The sequence below is a fragment of the Dreissena polymorpha genome, chromosome 9 (genome assembly GCF_020536995.1).
Source record: "Dreissena polymorpha isolate Duluth1 chromosome 9, UMN_Dpol_1.0, whole genome shotgun sequence".
NCBI classification, from domain to species: domain Eukaryota; kingdom Metazoa; phylum Mollusca; class Bivalvia; order Myida; family Dreissenidae; genus Dreissena; species Dreissena polymorpha.
Genome location: NC_068363.1, coordinates 100,651,987 through 100,665,976, shown reverse-complemented (window position 1 = coordinate 100,665,976; position 13,990 = coordinate 100,651,987). Strand labels below are relative to the sequence as shown.

General features: G+C 36.5%; 3 protein-coding genes across 21 annotated transcripts in view; 2 read left to right on the top strand and 1 right to left on the bottom strand.

Moving 5' to 3' along the window:
• The window catches only part of LOC127845053 (sodium- and chloride-dependent glycine transporter 1-like), a 177,689-nt gene that overhangs the window by 14,016 nt on the left and 149,683 nt on the right, over nt 1–13,990 (top strand). The gene's annotated exons all lie outside the window — the stretch shown is intronic.
• The window catches only part of LOC127845052 (semaphorin-5B-like), a 95,407-nt gene that overhangs the window by 40,516 nt on the left and 40,901 nt on the right, over nt 1–13,990 (bottom strand). The gene's annotated exons all lie outside the window — the stretch shown is intronic.
• On the top strand, nt 155–12,480 carry LOC127845069 (sodium- and chloride-dependent glycine transporter 1-like). The gene is made up of 7 exons (XM_052375736.1): nt 155–276; nt 1,712–1,824; nt 2,313–2,444; nt 4,926–5,025; nt 5,354–5,454; nt 6,367–6,534; nt 11,571–12,480. The coding sequence occupies exons 1-7, from the start codon at nt 174–176 to the stop codon at nt 11,670–11,672; spliced, it is 819 nt and encodes a 272-aa protein (XP_052231696.1). The 5' UTR covers nt 155–173; the 3' UTR covers nt 11,673–12,480.

Sequence of the window (13,990 nt, the reverse complement as noted above, 5' to 3'; positions counted from 1 at the left end):
TGCATCCGCATCTGTTTCTATTCCACAGACGCGTGTGCTAACGAGAGACTGTTTAAAATTCACTGGGATGAATTGTTTGTGCACACGAGTCTGTTTTTAATTTCAAAGGGACTCGGTGCTCGTGCTTACTAGACTGGTTTCTTTTCCACAGGGACGCGGTACTTGTGTGTCTGATGGACTTGCTCACGGGCTTTACGGGAGGTTTCGTTATCTTCTCTGTTCTCGGTCACGTGGCTTATAGGTCGGGGCTGAAAATATCGGACTTCCAACAATCAGGTATAGAAGCGCTCTGGCGCTATATATTCGTCATATAGCTGAAGCAGAATGACAGAGGGTCCTCCTTCATTTCTTCTACCACACCCATTTCAAATATGTGAACCTCTTCAATTGTATGCGCCATCCTTTAAAAATGTGTCCGACTCCTTTTGATGTGTCAATGTTCTCGTAACTAAAGACACACTCGACGTATTTCTATTTGCTATTGACTGTTTTATACAACAACTTACAGTATGACTTGATATAAACATCAAAATAATAAATAAAACACCTCATACTCGACCGATGCACGAATTTAAGTACATTGTGGGAACATCACAATTAAGTCACTCACAATGGACAAGATTTATCACCCGACGAATTTTCATGAAAGGCACCTCCCGGCCTGTTCTTTTTCAGGCTTCTGATATTTTTTATTTTGACTAAATCCAGAAAGGTGTAGTAAAGGTTGCAAAAATATTGTGGAAATATTGGCCGACTTTAATAACGTTAAATTAAACTTGATAACAAATTATTGTTCAGCATGATCAACATAAATTCAAATAACGGTCAGTGCTTTATGCCTCATGTTCGTGCCGTTTATTGGAACATTCACAATGCAGAAAAGTATATTTTTCACTATTAAATGGGAGCATAGTAAACATATTAAATCTAATCAATTTAATTAATGGGTTAATTGTTGCACGAAAAAATGTCACTGAAACAAAACTGTGCGAAACTTATCGCGCGATGGGCTTGCACATTAAGCTCAAAACACCAGTTTCTTTCCTGATATCTTTAGCGATTGAATAATCTGCAGAACAAAGAGGCCGTCTAGTTATCGCAGTGGTTGGTACACTCGCTTCTCACCTCGTTGACCCGGGCTCAATCCCGCTCCAGCGCATGTGAGTTTGGTTGATGGTCTCCATACTGAACAGTTAGGTTGCCTCCAGGTTCTCTGCCCCCACCACTATACACACAGCACAAGACCGTCTCAAATAAAAATTATCATTCAGTGCAAACATGTAGTTAAATATATATTTGAAAGTCGTCTAAATATTCATGGCTTTAGTTAGTTAAATGCTTAGGAACTTTGAGACACACTCTGAATTCCCGCATAATGCATAATGCAGCCGCAGTTTCACGCACTTCGTAAAATTCGGAATACACGCACATGAAAAAAGGAAACTTTCTTTTAAAAGCATGGAAAAAACTATTTTAAAAAGATAAAATAGTTTAGTAATGTGTTGTTATAAACTCTTCCTCCACAGGCTAATCTGGGACGACACTTAACGCACATCCATTAATCTCAGTTTTCCAAGAACGCGGCTCATATATATATATATATATATATATATATATATATATATATATATATATATATATATATATATATATATATATATATATATATATGTATATATATACTTACGCTTATTTCTTGTCTCCTCTGCAGGGTTCAGTCTAGGGTTCATCGCCTATCCCGAGGCTGCCAATTATCTGCCTCCCCCTCAACTGTGGTCCGCACTGTTCTTCTTCATGTCTGTCTTCCTCGGAATTGATTCGCAGGTGAGACCGGGAAGATACAAAAAAACTAGTTAATAGCACATGAAAATTAAGTTAAAATTTCTTCAATAGACCTTTTCCTAAATATTTATGTTTAACCAGTGTACCCTTATATTTTTGCTCATATATAACCTAAGGAAAATACTTTTCACGGCTGACCAATCACTTAATCAGTTATGTTGATTTTCCTAAAAAAACTATTAACATATCAGTACATTGATACTAAACGAGTCAGCCAGACTGCGATACGTTTGAAATGTCATATTCTGTCGCTATACTAGTATTATAATAGGTATATCCTTTCTCATTAATAAATAACGAAGAAAACTGTTCAAATGATATAGGACACATTTAAGAAAAGAGGTTCATCTAAGTAATTCACCATAATACAAAAAAAATATGATTTCGACAGCCCTGTTCAAACATTTATGTAAAATATTGAAAACAGTATCATAACAGCAAGTTAATACTAAACACAATAAACTTTTCAGTTTCCCAACTACGAGATTGTAGTTACAGCATTGAATGACGAGTTCCCAAGGCTATTTCAGGGCAAGACCACCGTTATGACACTTGGCGTGATCACGTGCGCGTTCCTCCTCGCTATCCCCATGGTTACAGAGGTAGGTGAGGTCTCACACTTGTATTGCACGTGTCAGTGTTCATTTCTTGACACACGATCTCTAGCATCCACATAACATTGGAACTCATTTTACTCCGATGGTTCGAGATTTGCATTTTGGTATCATTTTTGCTGGCAATACTGCTCGCGACAGACTTAAGCAATATCATATAATCGTGACACTAGTCCACTCGTACCTACCACTTCTACCAAAGTATGCTTACATTCACAGAGATGGAACATGATTCGGCGTCATTGTGTACTATATGACTGCGGTCATAGAAGAAACCCCTGTTTTGCTAGAACGATGATAATGTGACTAAGATAAATAATTCATTTACATCATTTGGCTAAGTTTTTTATGATTTCTTCTTTCATAACATTCGCTCGCCAAGTGGGCTATGCGTTGGTATCATTTCTGTTTTTTAACCTCCGCTCACAGAGTTGGCTTTGTTTTGGTATACATTTCTACTTTTTCAACCTTCTTTCACCAAATTGGCTATGCCTTTGGTAATTGCTTTCATGATATTCGCTCTTCGTGTCGGTTATTACTATAGTATCATTGTCATTTGTGCTTTTTCAACCTGATCTCAACCAAATTGTTTTGTTTTGGTATCGTTACTGATTTCTTAACCTGCGCTCAACGAGTTTGCACGATTTTTCTATATTTTCTGCTTTTAAACCTTCGTCCCAGAGTTGTCTTTGACTTCGGTATCGTTTCAACTTACTTAATCTCGCTCACCGATTTGACACTTTTTTACTGCCATTTCTGCTTTCCTAACCTTCGCCCAGCCAGTTTGCTTTATTTGGATATCAGTTTTCTTAACCTTTGCTTCGCGAGTTTGCTACGATTTCGGAATAATGTCTGCTTGTTCAAACCGCGCTAATCGAGTTGGCAATGTTTTGCTATAGTTTCTGCTTTCTTAAAGCGAGATTATACGATTTAGCTTAATATTTATGAATTTCTATAAAATGTGTAAAAAACTTATTATACATATACATAGTCCTTGCGAAGGACTACGGTTAAGAGTGTGTTTTGCAAGTTAGTCTGCTGTTAACTACGATAGGAACTAACTAACTAACTACGCTAGGAACGAAAATCACATCTGCCTATTTATACTCTACCACTGGTACACTGCAGACAGCAGCAGACAGCAGTACGTGTATGTAATCAATAGTGTTTAACAGCTTGTGGGACGACATTGGCCAGTTTGTCATTAAAATCTGTACATATTGGCTGCTCTCGGGGAAAACGGGGATTAATGCATTCAAATAAGTGGTGTCCCAGATTAGCCGGTGTATACTGATTAGCCTGTGCAATGAACACAAGCTAATTAAGATGGACACTTTTTAAATTTGTTTTTTTTTTCGTTTAAAGAAAGTCTCTGGTACTGGCATGACAATTAATGCATATGCATTAAACCCTGTTTTTGTCCAAAATGAAGCTTAAATAATATTTTCAATTAATGATTTGAAAAAAAATGATAAAAGTGAATATAACGTCAAAGTAACCTCGCTGACAAGGCAAATCTCTTTTAAATTTAATAAACAAGCAATGAGTTCTAAATTTTACAAAAAGTTACCCTCAGCTGGGCTCGAACCACTAACCCCTGGAATAGAAGTTTATCGTTTAGACCACTCGGCCATCCGTGCTCATACCATGAGAGATGTCTTTTATACTTTATATTAGCAATCCTCGTAGTATGAAACAATAAAACGACAACAACAGAACTCTCCAAATTATTATATCGTTTAATGTTTCCAATTAACCAAAACGAGAAAAGGTCCCTTTAATGTCCTCAGACTTGCAAATTGAATGAGTTCAATACACTGTCAGATCATACATCATGAATTATTTACATGTTTAGTGGTTGCCTGTTAGCCTGGGCCAATAGAATTAAGCCCAGGAAACTCAATTTCAAAAGTTGGTTACATTTGGGCTAAAAAGCAGGACAACTTTTAAAAGCTTGAACAATTCAATCCAATTCTAGATAGAATACAAATCGGCGACTGTGGATCAATTAGGCCTAGGAAATGATTCAATTCCGGCTCACAACAAGACATGATGAATTAAAGATCTGTCATGTCGGCAAAATTGTTGCTCAATAATGTAAAGAAAATCAATAAAGTATTACATACACATAACACAACATGTACATGATTCTAGGCTTGTTATTCTTAAGCAAGGCAACCAAAATTCTATAGATGGTTGCCAGTGCAGAAACCAATTGCGAAAAAAATTGACATAGTGTTGTTATTTGGTCAAAATTATATCTATAACATAAATATGAGGATAAACAGTGTACACACATCTCGACCTGTGCTTTAAGACACACTCTTTATAAATGTAAATGAGTTGTGTCAATTTCAACCTTGCGATATAAAAAGCTGTAACATAATTTTGAAAACTGAGTTGCGTCTAAGATGATGCAATAGAGAAGAACTTCAGTGTCTTCAGCGCTTTTTATTTTTCCTTTTACAGGGTGGATTTTACCTACTGACACTAGTAGACTGGTACGCGGCCACTTTCTCCGTGACGATATTCGCTCTCATCGAGGTGCTTGTCATGTCGCTTATATACGGTAAACGACTGTAAACATTGGGACAAAAATGTGTTATGTTCTATACTAGAAGGCCTATAGCTTCAAAATCTACATGATTTCCTGATATAAATCGCGTTTGGTCTGGAGAAAACAAACATGGATTGAGGATCATTACCTTTAAGAACCGGTTTTACACTCGAAACATACTTGAAAATGCCATACTTTTTTTCAAGGCATTTGCTGTTAATTTCATAACTTATTTCTAAATGATAATACATTGTTTTTTATATGTCTTACATTTTTAATTGTATTACTTGTTTCTTAATTATAACCATTTGTGCTTTATATGTCTTACATTTTAACGCAGGTGTTCGCAACATTGATAAAAACGTGTTTGAGATGACCGGGCAACGCGTACCGATTATTTTCAAGTTCTGCTGGTACTGCCTGACACCCCTCCTTCTTCTGGTATGTTCATGATATTTTTCGGATATTGATAGACACCTACGTCTATAGTTTTCTTTTCACCTTACAAATACAGATTACGTGTCATAGGTCCGTTATCACATTTTTTTTATGCAACCACGACCCATTGACTTTCGTTTCTAAATTAACAACATTATGGTCGGACGGGTTTCAAACCAGGCATCCCACGATTTAAAATGTCCGCGTCCGCTGGAAAACAGCTTCGGGAAGTTATGTTATACACCTTTCTTTCATTTGTTGTCTTTTGCAATACCGGTACAGGAAAATCAATGCATCCGAGTAATCTCTTCTAGTTTCGAACGTAACAGGGCTTTGACTTTCAGGACAACCAATTTACTGGTCAAGAAAATACCCGTAAAATACACAATTTATCCGTTCTGACCGGTTTATTTTGAGTATAAAAATATAAACATTTAAACAAAAAGATCATGGGCTATATTTTAAATAGCCTAAATGCAACGCAATTTTCTAAATGCCTAGTGATTTTGTCATTTGCTTATCAAAATAACAAAGATAAGTTTTACCGTAGTTCACTAAGGCTCTGACACAAGAAAACTCATCAAGCGCCGTAAGTACCAATAGTAGATGTGGTATAAACAATACAAGAACATTCAGTGCATAAGGTATACTGTCAGCGCGTTTCCAAATATTTGGGCATCGTATTTTGGCATATTTTCAAGTATATATATATATGTTCGGACACGAAATAAAAAAACATAGAGTCCGAAAACTTAGAGTTATTACGGTGAAATTGTAACTGTGTAACGTTTTTTTTTCAGAATAACGTGATTGCCAGCTCAAGACTACTAATAGGTATAATCAAACATTTCAGAGTAGGCAAGTGGACTTGTATGTAAATGTCCATTCATGTCTCATTCTCTTACATAAAAACAGGTGACCCTGGGATTTACAGTGTACACATACACCCCTCCGGCTTACAAAGGTTATGTCTACAAGCCCTGGGCGGTCGGATTGGGCTGGGTTATAGCGGCCACCTCGCTGGTTCCAATACCAGTGTACGCAATATACGCGTTGTTCACGACACCCGGGACACTACTGGAGGTACGATTTTACCCTATGAAAGAGATGCTTTAAATGAAAGGGGTATATCGACGGATAGATAATATGTAATATCATTTTCAAAAATAAGACCATCTATTTAAAATATACAATTAAATGTTGCTTAATACACATCTCTCTTTTTAACCGCGTTTATCACGGAGACACTTGGCGGGCGCGGGAAAATCAGTTGTTGACGATGCTGTTTCAGCATCGCCTAAGTTATGATACCATGAAAAAAATCTTCACAATGGCAACCTATGTAAAAGACCGAGATAGTCCGATTGAGATAATGCTCGGTTAGAGAAATACCGAAATCCCCGTAATTACCGACCTTATTTATTTTAGTTGTTCACTATCAAACTTGGATAAAAACAATGTTTCATAAGTGATTTTATTGTATTTTCCAATATTCTATTTTAATATCCGCAGTATTTTGATAAATAATCAATATTAAGGTGGATTTCGGAAGATTTCTGGGGGTTTCGGGGGATTACGGTAATTACGGGGATTTCGGTCGGGGATTTCGGTATTTCTACACACCCCTCAAGGTAATACAACAATGTCGGCGCCCATGAATGTATACACTCGTGTCAAAACTTTCTTACAGCATACATCGGCTTGTTGGGCTATTTAGAAACTGTTATTTAAGATATATGAGTTATTTGTTAACTAAATCTTCGCTAATATCAACAATGGATTGAATTCGAAGGATACATTCGATGTGAATGCAGGGCTTCATGGATCTTAAGACTTAACAGCTTGACTGGTATTTTGAGTTATCAATTTAAGTCTAATTTTGCTTTGGAAATTGTATTCGCGCATTTTTCGACTTATTGAATGACTATGATATCATATATCAAATACTAAGTGAGTAAGTCTTTACTAATATTACGGTTTTGTATTATTTCTTCTTTCTATTTTAGTACAGTTGATTGGTGTATAGCAGATTTTAGCGAGTAACGGATAGGTTAAAAGTTTTTATGTCCCCCACTATAGTAGTTGGGGACATATTGTTTTTGCCCTGTCTGTTGGTCTGTTGGTCTGTTGGTCTGTCTGTTTGTCTGCCAACTTTAACATTTTGCAATAACTTTTGCTATATTGAAGATAGCAACTTCATATTTGGCATGCATGTGTATCTCATGAAGCTGCACATTTTGAGTGGTGAAAGGTCAAGGTCATCCTTCAAGGTCAGAGGTCAAATATATGTGGCCAAAATCGCTCATTTTATGAAAACTTTTGCAATATTGAAGATAGCAACTTGATATTTGGCATGCATGTGTATCTCATGGAGCTGCACATTTTGAGTGGTAAAAGGTCAAGGTCAAGGTCATCCTTCACAAGGTCAAGGTCATCCTACAATGTCAAACATCATATAGGGGGACATTGTGTTTCACAAACACATCTTGTTTGCAAAATACTTTTATTTATCTAAAGATTTATAGTGAATACAAATTGCCTATCATTGTTCAGTCGATTCATGTTTTAGTTGACGTGTATCAATGTTTAAATTACAATTGTTTCTTTTTTTCGAAAGCAAAACAAGTTCACGTTATGTACCCACCATTTTTGTAACGAAAGAAAATGTGAAGCCGTATGATTTCCTGAATTTTGCAGATTTTGTTTGGTAAACATTATGTTCATTGATGTATATTGTAGTATAATGTATCCTTTCTAACAGTAAGAATGCTCAGAAACCAAATTGATGCGTACCACATAAAATAAGCATGAGAGCTGCAACTCGTGATTAGGTGAATAACGGACATATGGCGACAAATATTCGGGTGGGGATTGTCTCAAACTAAATGAAAACTCAATTGAAGTTGTCCAATACACATGTGGGTTGGCGCGTGGCTTTGATATTTATAAGTAAAAACATCATTTTGAATGAAAAATAACAAAAGTATAACGGAAAATCGATTTCTCTGAAAACATAGTTTTCACTATAAAATCTATATATTTAACAAGGTATTCGACTCAAAACGACCCGAATATAGGGTGCATAGCTTTGAACAGCCATTACTTCTTCAATTGTGCAGCAATTTCCATGAACTCGGTCTTATTAAACGCAGAAATGAAGTTCCTTTTCTGGAAATGTACATATCTTGCAATATGTTTTACAAATGCAGGGTAAAATTTCAAGAAATAACACGATACACATGTAATCCGATAAAAACCTAAGCGATCCGGTAATTGCTGAATCAGTTTACCCGGAAATTTGCGCTGTAAACAAAAAAATATTTGTCGGAATTTTAAAACCGCTGGCATGTTTCAATAGGAAAGACATTTGTCTTTCGAGGTTTAAAGGTTTAATTACTGAATGCATGGTGTTTACGTTGAAATGAGACTCGAAGTCCTTAGCTATCAGTTATACACCAATCGACTGTATTAAATAGTAAAAGAGACATTTAGGCGATTGTGGCCAGTTTGGATCCAGATCAGCCTGCAGTTGCTTGACAGCTGTTTGCTTAAAAGCGGTTTCTGACAATAACTAATAGTTAAATTGGATACTGATTAGACTGCCCTTTCCCTGTGACCTGGCTCAAATAATAGTATTGTCATTAATCAAAGGATTTTCTTTCGAACATTAATCAAGTGTTTTTTAGCTTTACTGGCCAGAGGCCAGCGGGGCTTAAGTCATGGCCCTGTGTCCGTCGTGCGTGCGTCCGTGCGTTAACTTTTTTTAAACATCTTCTTCTCCTAAACAACAAGTCCAATTCTGATAAAACTTTTCACAAATGTTCCTGGGGTGAACCTCTTTCAAATTTGTTCAAATTATGCCCCTGGGATCAAATTTGCCCCCGCCCCGGGGGTCAATAAGTTGAACATATGCTTATTTAAAGCCCATTTTGTGCTACCACATTTGGTATGTAGTGACATCTAATAGTCCTCTACCAAATTTGTTCAAATTATGCCCCTGGGGTCAAATTTGACCCTGCCCCGGGGGTCACAAAAATGAACATATGCTTATATAAAGCCTATTTTGTGCAACCTTTAAAAAACTTCTTGTCCATTACCGTAGGGCCTAGGGCTACCAAATTCGGTATGTAGTGACATCTAAGAGTTCTCTACTTAGTTTGTTCAAATTATGCCCCGGGGGTCAAATTTGACCCTGCCCCGGGGGTCACAAAAATGAACAAACGCTTAAATAAGGCCTATTTTATGCAACTTTATAGGTACATCGATCATGAATCGCAGATGACCCCTTTTGATTTTCAGGTCACTCGGTCAAAGGACAAGGTCACGGTTACTCAACTTAGAAAATGGTTTCCGGATGATAACTCAAGAACGCTTACGCCTAGGATCATGAAACTTGATAGGTACATTGATCATGACTCGCACATGATCCCTATCGACTTTCATGTCACTAGGTCAAAGGTCAATGTCACGGTAACTTGACACAGTAAAATGGTTTCCGGATGATAACTCAAGAAAGCTTACGCCTAGGATCATGAAACTTCATAGGTACATTGATCATGACTCGCAGATGACCCCTAATTAAATTTCAGGTTACTATATCAAAGGTCAAGGTCACAGTGCCAAAAAAGTATTCACACAATGGCTGACACTACAACTGACAGCCCATATGGGGGCATGCATGTTTTACAAACAGCCCTTGTTTCACATACAAAAACAGTGGAGCGATACAGTGCCAGCATGGTCCTCTTGTTTCTGGTCCCTCGGGATCAATGACTCCAGCACTTTCTTGTTGAGAATTGAATACTGCTTAAGGCGATGCTAGGGGTCTTGAGAGATGTTGCATCTTCCATTATCTCTCATGAACTGACTCAATAATACCGAGTCAGCATGTACTTAATTTTTGGTTTTTAATTTCTGACAAGGGATCGAAAAATTTCAGAATCTTCCTAAATGCCTAGTGGTAGAGTGTCGTCTTTGATTGCAGGAGGATGTGCTGCGGGTTTGATCCCCAGAAGCGACATTGAAAACTAGCCAACTTTGTTATCTTAAAGGCTGCTAAACCTGATATACTTAGATAATGTGAATTTTCTCTCACATGATGGTCATCACTTATATTATATAAAAACTCACAGCAGCTGTAAACAGTGGGACAATAATTACTGAACGCATTTTTCATTTGACTTTGACACTTTGAGTTTGACATGGCCTAGATTGAAATATGTGACTTGACTTTGTTTCAAGTTCCCCAGGGGAACTACGTCCCCGTACCCCCATTTTTGTCCGTACCAAAATTGTTTCGTACCCAATTTTTTTCGTACCCAATTTTTACTTTGTTGCAAAAAAAATTTCGTACCCAAATTTTTTTTCGTACCCAATTTTTTTCGTAACCAAATTTTTTTTGGCATAATTTTTTTCGTTCCCAAAATTTGTGCACCAAAAGTTTTTTCGTACCCACATACACAATTGTGATGATGTAGATCAACTTAAATTGATGCTTGTATATATCCATCCTCTTCAAAAGCATCGTCACACCAGTACTGGAAGTACTTTGATTTTAAAGTAGTAGCTGTAACATCGATATAAATAAAATGCACTAGCGCCATCGCTATACGCATGCGCACTACCAAAATTGAAGTTTGCTATTTTTAAAGACGTGTATCGAAAAATAGCTAGCATTGATAAAATATTTAATACTTTGTACAATATAACATTGTTTCTCAGTAAGTATCTGCTCAAAACGGGGAACGTTTAATTGTGTAGTACATACCTATATACTGGGGAAACTTCTTCTATCGATATGCCCCTTTAACATCAATAATTAAATGGTAAAATCGGTAATCATTTTTGGAATAGATTAATTGTTCGTCAATATTACGTTTATATGAATGTTTTACAAGGATGGCAATAAGTAGCTGGATTGGTATCATGGTTCTTAACGAAACGGTCTGCTTTACGTGCAGACTACAAAATATTATCACTAAATTCCTACCACACCAACGGATGCCAAAGATATAAACCCCTTGTACAATATGTTGTTTTGGAATAGACACGAAAAAAATCAAAACTTAGTATGTGAAAGATTTAAAATACGCCATACGCATTGTTTAATACTTTTTCAGAGGCTACAAGTAAACCTACGACCAAACGAATTGTGGGGACCACCAGCTGACGTGCGCGAGGCGGAATCCATGCATACGCAGGATCGACTTTTGGCGAATTAAAAATCAACAATTACAACTCCTGCGTTCAATACTCGTTTGTAAATACTATTGACCAGTATCTAATACCTTATATTAGGCTACGGTGAAATGTTCTGGGAAGAGCCAATCTACATCAAGCGGTTCACACTTACAATGTTTTATATTTGCTGTTGCTCATAAAAAATGAATAATTTAATTGGAAGGTATGTAACTTTTTTGTCACCTCTGATAACTTCAGGACGGTCATCTCTTGTTGATAGATTGTAAGCAGTCGTGATTTTATTTTTACATTCCTTGCTGTAAATCATATATTCAGCGCCGGGTATTACAGTTATATCTCGATATATGCTAGATAGTGCCAGTGTAGTGATAGTAGTGTAGTCTATGTTGACGTTATTCTTACTATATTCAAGGCTTAACAGGCTCGTTGAATTTGTGCAAGAGCATCGCACAATTTACGGAGTCTCAAAACATCTCTGCGCGCCAGAGATACGAACCTTCGTTTCTATTTTGCAAAGTTATATAACAACTTGTTTACTAGTGCTTGTACACAACCGAAAATAAAAAAAAGATGTTGGTGAACAGTCCATAGATCTGTAAAGAAATCAAACGAGAGAGTAGTAGGACAAATGACAGTTCAATATCCTTATTCAACTAAGATAAGTCATAAGAGCCGCGTAAATTCGGGTCCGATGTCCGTGCCTAACGGAACGCATTGACAATTGACCAAACTCTTAATTTTTCACATGAAAACCTTTAACGCAACATCCTTCAACGACATTGGTTGTAAGCATGATGCCCAAATCACAGACAAGTTTTAGAAGGGATCTTAAATTTGGGAACGCAACTTTATACTTTTAAAACCGTTGTAAAAGATTTAAATTTAAATTAACTCTTAATAGTTCTTTGCTAATAAAATAGCAATGTAAAGTTAATCCATTGTGTTTATTTTTTAAGGTTATCCAAAAACATACACATTGTTAGAGCTAGTTTTTAATAACAAGGGGATAACAAAGTTGGCACAATATCGTCAATAAAGATCAGGAACAAGAGGTTCGCCCCTCTGTTTTCAGTGCTTTCCAGGAGCAGAGTAAACGGACAGGTACATTAAGGTAAATACTCGTGAAGAAAACTCAACCTCATCGTATCGTCAAATACTTAGCCTTAATTAAAATTAATAAATCATATATCATCTGAAATGACGTAGTTATGCGATAGTACCTGTAATATATGTGATTTTTTTATAATAAGTTCAAGCATTTTTGGACAATGTTGTACTTGACATATGTAAGTCGTAAAATAGACATGGACACATTAAATTCTTACACAATTATCAAAATTGATCAACCCTGTCCTATTCGAAACGACCGTTTAATATCGTTTCTACAATGGATGTTATTACCTCGAAGTAGAACAAACAGTTTCGGGCAATGTACTTTGCGGTATTTTAGTTGTAAATTATGCATGGCCTAATAAAAGTCCTCCAGCAAGTTAAAAGACGGTAAATACTTACAAATTGTCGTACGGATAAACTATTGCAGTGAGCTTCATCAAGTACAGAGTACAGTACTGGGAACTCGGATTGTGTAGAAGTTTGGACATAATAAACATTACATAATAGTAATCTTGTTTGCTTTTATTTTAATTAAAAATCATTAACAACAGAACAACATATCAACTGCTGATAAGAGAACATAAACATATCACTAAACCACTTAAACTTTTGCGCCAATCATCTTTCAATCAACATATTAATTGATAGATCGTTGAATGCACACAAAGAAAACAAAGTTTCAATCAATATATTAATTGATAGATCTTTGAATGCACAATCTGTTTGGGGGCATATACCTCCATATACAATAAGATGTTCTTCTAATTTCATAATCAAATTCCGTTAAGATATATCTTAATTAGCATGACAAAGTAATGCCTCGCATGCTTCCGAGTCCACAGGCGTGCAATTCGATCTTGTTGTTCCTGTACAATCGTCCAATCGTTGGCTCCATGCGCACGTCGCAATACGGATTGGTGAGCAGCGACTGAATACTTATCAACACCTTCGAGATTGTCAACGCCAGACTCCAGTTGTAGTGGATGGAGTCGAGACCCACGTCTCCATGACGATTGATGTTAGTGTGGAAATTTAATATCTTTGTGATGAATTGCACTCTTGGTGGTCGCATTGGGTAGCTGAATGAAAGACAATACCAAAATATGTGACCCAGTCTTCCTATATAGCATTCAGACAAATGTTCTCAACAAGTCTCAGGAAGTTTTGGCAATCAATGTGGCCTCTATAGAGTGTTCACAAACTTAATTTAATTTGACCATTGAAC